This window comes from Aplysia californica, unplaced genomic scaffold (assembly GCF_000002075.1).
Source record: "Aplysia californica isolate F4 #8 unplaced genomic scaffold, AplCal3.0 scaffold00053, whole genome shotgun sequence".
NCBI lineage: Eukaryota > Metazoa > Mollusca > Gastropoda > Aplysiida > Aplysiidae > Aplysia > Aplysia californica.
The window spans coordinates 1,839,371-1,846,258 of record NW_004797323.1 but is presented as its reverse complement, the minus strand read 5'-3'; the positions used below and the strand labels follow the sequence as shown (position 1 = coordinate 1,846,258).

The following is a 6,888-nucleotide window of genomic DNA, read 5'->3' as shown; positions in this document are numbered from 1 at the left end:
GAGGCTTTTAGAAACGGATGGAGTACCACAGATATGACTACAAAGTTGGCATAAAGTAGAGTCAGATTTATTGAAAAAAAGAATTTACAGTACTGCTATTCTGTTTCTATGTATGCATTCCTCGGCGGGCCTATCTTTATCATGCAGATTTCGAACAGATGCACCCCCCCCCTCCCCTAAAAAAGACTTAACAAAATTGATTGGGCTCCCCGGATTTCGAGGGAAATTTTTATTTCCGCCGATTTGTCGATGAGAGCCCTGGGTATAGGATCTGGAAATGACACCATTACCCAATTATTGGAGAACAGATGAGTATTCCATCACAAAACAGCCAGTCTATATAGAAATCTGATTTATGCTAAAAGGAAGAGGGGGGTATGTCATTATGACCCTTGGGATAGAAGGAGATTTCTATTTCTTTGGGGAATGGTGGGAATAGTTTTGTGTGTTTATTCTATCACATTTATTGGACATCCTATCTGAATGGAGCATATCCTGCGGTGAGTGTTCTTCCACAGCCGGTGTGTTTTCCTCATTGCAGACCTATTTTTGACAACTTTTTTGTGTGATACATAGTTGTTTTTCCAAACATAGATTTTCTTCTTTTTTTGAGGCTTGAAATAAAAAGAATGTAAACTTATGACCAATCTTCGGAAGAATTGTAGGATAAGAATACCATTTAATCATGAAAAAGTAACGTAAAGTTTATTTGATACGTTTGCATTGGCCTTGCAACAAAAAAAACCCAGCAACAATAAAACGCCGCAACAAAAGGGAATGTGTAGTTAGCACTGCAATCCGGAAATCAGAATAATGTCTTTGAGAGAAAATGTCGAAATATCCCAACAAATTCCTGTGTACGCTTATAAAATAATGAATTGCAAAATGATTGCTTGTGGATAAATCTATCAATGTCCGTTTCATTTGTGCTTCATATTTTTAATCAAAAATTACGATAGTGGCGTTTCTAAGCAACCAAGTGGCTGGCAACACTTTACTCGCCCTTCCTTAGCAAGGCTCATTATCAATAGCAAGCACACGAACAAAACCCACCCATTACCGACGTGAATGTCCTCCATCTGGTTGACATAACTCTTTGACCCGTGTTAAAGTGAGGAAAGAATTGATACATCGTGATGAAATCAAGCGCTCCTCAAAATAATGAAATCGAAGATATAAACCCGTTTCCTCAAGTTTAGCAATTTCATCAAATTTTTGTTTTTTGGCTGAACATCTTCTAGATTATATATATATATATATATATATATATATATATATATATATATATATTCCTCTGTGTGTTTTGAGAAACATCATTGACTAAAAGCACGAAAAATATAAATTTTCCATTTCCAAGGACTCTAAAGCTATGGATATCACCAAACTTTGGAGGTCATTTTCTCGCTAATTTTACGTCTGAAACCAAGCGACCCATACCTCCTTCAATCACAAATATCTCAACTTCCTTTCAAGATAGATCTTTCATTAAAAGCAAGACAAGTGGACAAGCTTTAAGATGATACCAATGATTCCGAATGCCCTAGAATTTACGAGCGCCTGATTACACCGCGTTGTGACACATATTAACATACAAGGTATTTTGATAGCTCGTGCTGTCGTGGTTTTTAAAAAAAGTCGAAGTGACAAAACCGCTGCATCTGGGTACAGATACTTCGACAGTCCAGTGGTTAGTCGATCGCTCACGTTTTCGCGAGTTGCAGGTTCTGAGGTTCGAGGTTCAACTCCTCAGGAAAAACACTTTACACTGTTTCTTGTTCATTTCACTCAGGTGTGAATGGGTATCCAGCCATTGACAATGACAGGTCTTGTTCTAGTGCCTGTTAATTGGCAACTTGTACAGTATGCTTCCCAGTTAGTTGCTTGGGTAATTGTAATAATATAATATAATGTGAAGCGCACATAGAGCTTGCATGGATATGTGCTAAATGAATCCAAATAAATTATCGTCATGCACTATATGAATCCAGTTGAATGCCATCATGCGGTACATAAATCCAATTATTTATGATTATGCTCTGTATATATCAAATCGAGTATTATCAGTATTAAAACTAAAGTCGAAATAACAAAAAAACGCTGCATGTGGCTGAAAATGCTAGATCTAATGAAGTAAATACCAAACTTGTGCACAAGCAAAACTAGCTTGATGGAATGATTGCAATTTTTTTGTGCTCCTTCCAGTTATGATCCATTAGGTGGCGGGGTCGACCTCTGCTGAGAAGGATACAGCGTCCAAGAAGAAAGACTGGGATACTGAGTAAGCTAGCTTGTGCGCATGTGGATCCAATTTACGTCTTCAGTGTTCAATGGCAAAAGGGTCTAATTATTGAACCATGGACACAGATTGAGCGAAACTGGACGAACTAAACAAAGACCACGAAAAAATAGAGTCAGGAAATAAATCGATATCCTGCTTTGCGTCAGAGCATGAGTGAATCATAAAAGAGAAAATAAACTCAGAAATTAGCTTGATAATTAAAGTATTACTCCCTCTCCGCTTCTGAGTCATGGTCTAGAGGTTACGGTGTTTGTTTCTTATTCAATAGGTCCTGGGCTTGAAACTTGACAGTGACGGAAACATTTCTTCTCTAAAATATCCCCTTTCACCTCCTTTACTCTCTAACCATGCTCTGTCGTCTGCTTTGGTCTCCACTTTCTGCCCCCACCCAACCCCCTTTATCACATCCTCTGGGCTTCAGACTCTTTCTGCAGCCGCTCTATTGCTACTCTTTGGCTCTTTCTTACTTTCAGCCACATCCCTGATCTCATGGTGGCCAAGATCTAACACCTAGCTTTTTCAGACGAGGGTTAAAAGCTTTGGAGGTCCTGTGTACAAGTTGCGTACGTTAAAGATCTCTTTCTGGTCCAAAACCGATAAGCAAAGACTTCGACCGCCACCTGGGGAAAATTCAAAAATAATTCCTACAAAACTGAAAATGTTTAATGTGTACCGCGCGCTGATATGACCTTATGCAATTGGGTGCCCGGTAAACCACTTACCAATAGAAAAAATATAAATAGTACGTATCGCGTAGAAATATATGTAACAGACCTACCCTTCCTCTGACTTCTCGCAGGATTTGTAGGGATACTGAACCCAGCTCCGGAGTACTCAGTAGTAATGTGTCAAGGAGACTACCTGTCAGCATCGACGTGATGCCATCGATTTTCTCCACGAGATATCGACTGAATATTGTTTGATGTCTTCTGACATGGGGACTTTTTAAAAGAAGAGAGAGAAAGATTGAGAGATAGAGTGAGTGAGAGAGAGAGAGAGAGAGAGAGCGAGAGAAAGAGAGGGAGAGAGAGAGAATGAGAGAGATGAAGACGAAGATGGATTTAGATTAACTCTGCTTCATTGATCCTCTTTGGAAATCTGCTTTACTATGGTGTACACAAATAATTTAATTCATAGATTAATACATAAATACATTAACTACACAATACGCAATATGACAAACATAGAAAATCCATACACCATTGTTGGTCACCAAAGTATAGGACTCCATAAAGAGAGAGAGAGAGAGGGAGAGAGAGAGAGAGAGAGGGGGAGAGGGAGAGAGAGAGAGAAAGAGAGACAGACAGACAGACAGACAGACAGACAGACAGACAGACAGACAGACAGACAGACCGAGGGCGAAACAGAAGAGAGAGAGGGGGGGAGGGGCAGGAGAAAGACCGACAGACAGACAGACAGATAGACAGACAGACAGACAGACAGACAGACTGACAGACAGACAGACAGACAGAAGGCATGCTGGCAGACACAAGGAGGTATTATTAGAAAGACGTCTACGAGAGTCACTACAACATCTCTTAAACAGTCATATCAGAAACGAATTTGACTCTGAGCACCATATATACGGAAATCTACGATTAAGTGACCAGGGGTCGTTTGTCGACCACCTTAATTAATCCAGCATGATGATGACATTGTTTTGTGCAGAATTTCCCTACTTAAACTTTCTGGGGGTGGCGGAGTGGTGGAGGGGAGGGGCAATGGCCCCAAGGTGGATTGCTCTGGACAATCCTTTAAGACAATGAAGCTTGCCGCATTATTTTGAGAGGGAGAACCTCGCTATTCCTTTGACTATTAGGAGGAATGACCTACTCGCGAGGAGAAATGAGAAGCCAGAGCAAACCCATTAAGCTTTCCTCTCCAGACAACAATGAACCATCCTCCTCTAATAACCTGACTCCCATGCAAGCATTGAACAAGCAAATCCTGTCCTTTATCAGCTTCTTTGGCTTTTTTCTTTAAACTTAGATCGCCCAGAATTGTGTTTCTATAAAGAAAATTATTTTTACTAACCATTCCTTTTATGTCCAAGCCAAAGTTTTGTTTAAACAGGGTATTACATGTTTCCTTCACAGGGTACATTAGCATGTACACATGTTTGAAAGACTCTCATTAGAAGATCGCCAATTCTGTATTATCCACCAGCTCGATGTCTCAGTCTGGCTCGGTTTCTAATGATACTAAAAAGTCGGCCAATGTGTCGATGCCCTTCACTTAAGAACACGCAAATAAACAAATTATCAACGCAACACCTTTCTTGTTATAACTGTTGTCTTTCCCTTCGAATGCAGTCTTTTGGTTTCGGTTTACGAGTCTCGTACAAAGATACAATTCTAACTACCACCCTTATAAAACCATTGACGCCGAAAATGACGCTGAAGTTTATCAAACCATGGTTATAGACGACTTGACCTAGGAATGGCGTATCTGGAAGAAACTGACATGCTTATCCATCCACCCTATTTTTATACAGATATATAAGTTGAACGCTTTCTTTGTAATCAGTTATATAATTTTTATCTGTAATATAATAGACATCTATGCATTAGACTTTCACAATGTTTAAATAACTTATTGCACTCTCGGATCTAAATTGCGATACAGCAAGGAAGATCAAAATGTTTAACTTCCGTTTGTGTTCCGAATATTGAAATTGTATAAAATAATACTCTTTTATTAACAGGTTAGGCTACACTACTTATAAATAAATTTCTTTACCGACGGTCTAGATTTCATCAAAGAAAACTTGTTATTTTGTTCTTAGATAATACATTATAGCAATCTGCTTTGTTTGTTTGAGATAGGCAGTGGACTAAGGTGAGAAAACCGACTGTACACAGTCAAACAATTAGATCTAGACCTTGAATTTACACTTATTATTGATCGGAACTATAAAGTGTCATATTCTAGGATTCTAGGCCTCAGCAGAATGCCCCTTCTCAGAGGTCAGTTGAGCCCACATTTCCAGCACGGGATCAACGTATGGTTTACTGGTGAGTGACAAAATAGGCCCAATGAGGATAACTTCTCGCATCCACCAAGCTATCCACTCGTTCACAGCTTTTTATAAAATGACGGATAGCAATAGTGAGAGTCACTTTGAAGATACAACCATACGACACAAACACACACATACAGAGAGAGAGAGAGAGAGAGAGAGAGAGAGAGAGAGAGAGAGAGAGAGAGAGAGGATATTATTAAAGTATAGAGAAATTGATTATAACAACCAGTGCAACCACGCCTTTCAGCACGAAAACAAGATTATTCCTGGTGCCTGGATGCAAAGAGCTGAAGAGGACAATTTATTATAATGATGATAATAATAGTTCGATGACGTCAGAGATAACGGCCTCATTACATGAGAGTACAATACCCCAAACAACGAGGGAAAACGACTTCTGCATGAAAAGTTGGAAAACCGCTTCTCCGCTTCCAGAGAGAGAGACAAAGATATCCTTTGGAAGACGGATTGATTTTGTTTTCATTAGGTAAAAGCCACTGTATATTATAGAGATAATTGGGGGGGGCAGATAAATAGATAGATAGATAGATAGATAGATAGATAGATAGATAGATAGATAGATAGATATACATAAAGGGGTTGCGTGGGGGGTGATGTGATGACAATGACGTAAGAGCAAGGTAGAAGGAAGGAAGGAAGGAAAGAAAGAAGGAAGGAGCAGAAAGCTAGTGCGCAGATCGTGTGTGGCAAGTGACCAAAGCATACCTGGGCCTGGCCGGTGATGTCGGGTGAGTGACCAATGCAAACAGCAGTCGGCCATAGCCTGACCCCGACTCGTGAACAGGTCGACCATAGCCTGACCCGACTCGTGAACCGGTCGGACATTGCCTGACCCCGACTCGTGAACAGGTCGACCATAGCCTGACCTCGACTCGTGAACCGGTCGGACATAGCCTGACCCGACTCGTGAACCGACTCGTGAACCGACTCGTGAACCGGTGACATCTCACTCTTCTAGAGCTCTGTCCGTCCCACTCGACTATTCGACATAATCGATTTTTCACTACTCACAGCTATTGAAGCATGGAGGAGATATTCGAATGTTTTGTAAATCCTTTTTTAAAAAGATAATGGATTTTTTATGTACTTTTTCTCAACCTGGCGTACGATTACAGCATATTTCATCCATGTAGAACAATATGTACCATCATTGAAGTAAATTCACCGATCATTGAGGTTAATTCAGCGATTATTGATATAAATTAAGCGATCATTGAGATAAATTCAGCGATCATTGAGATAAATTCACCGATCATTGACATAAATTAAGCGATCATTGAGATAGATTAAGCGATCATTAAGCGATCATTGAGATAAATTCAGCGATCATTGACATAAATTAAGCGATCATTGAGATAAATTAAGCGATCATTAAGCGATCATTGAGATAAATTCAGCGATCATTGACATAAATTAAGCGATCATTGAGATAAATTAAGCGATCATTAAGCGATCATTGAGATAAATTCAGCGATTATTGAGATAAATTCAGCGATCACTGAGATAAATTAAGCGATCATTAAGCGATCATTGAGATAAATTCAGC

General features: G+C 39.6%; 1 protein-coding gene across 1 annotated transcript in view; it reads left to right on the top strand.

Moving 5' to 3' along the window:
* The first annotated feature begins 4,996 nt into the window (after positions 1–4,996).
* Positions 4,997–6,888, top strand: part of LOC101856873 — a 9,778-nt gene continuing 7,886 nt past the window's right edge. Inside the window, exon 1 of the mRNA XM_005092817.1 lies at positions 4,997–5,313. Within this exon, the coding sequence (XP_005092874.1) occupies positions 5,250–5,313 (64 nt within the window). The 5' untranslated portion in view covers positions 4,997–5,249. The remainder of the gene's footprint in view (positions 5,314–6,888) is intronic.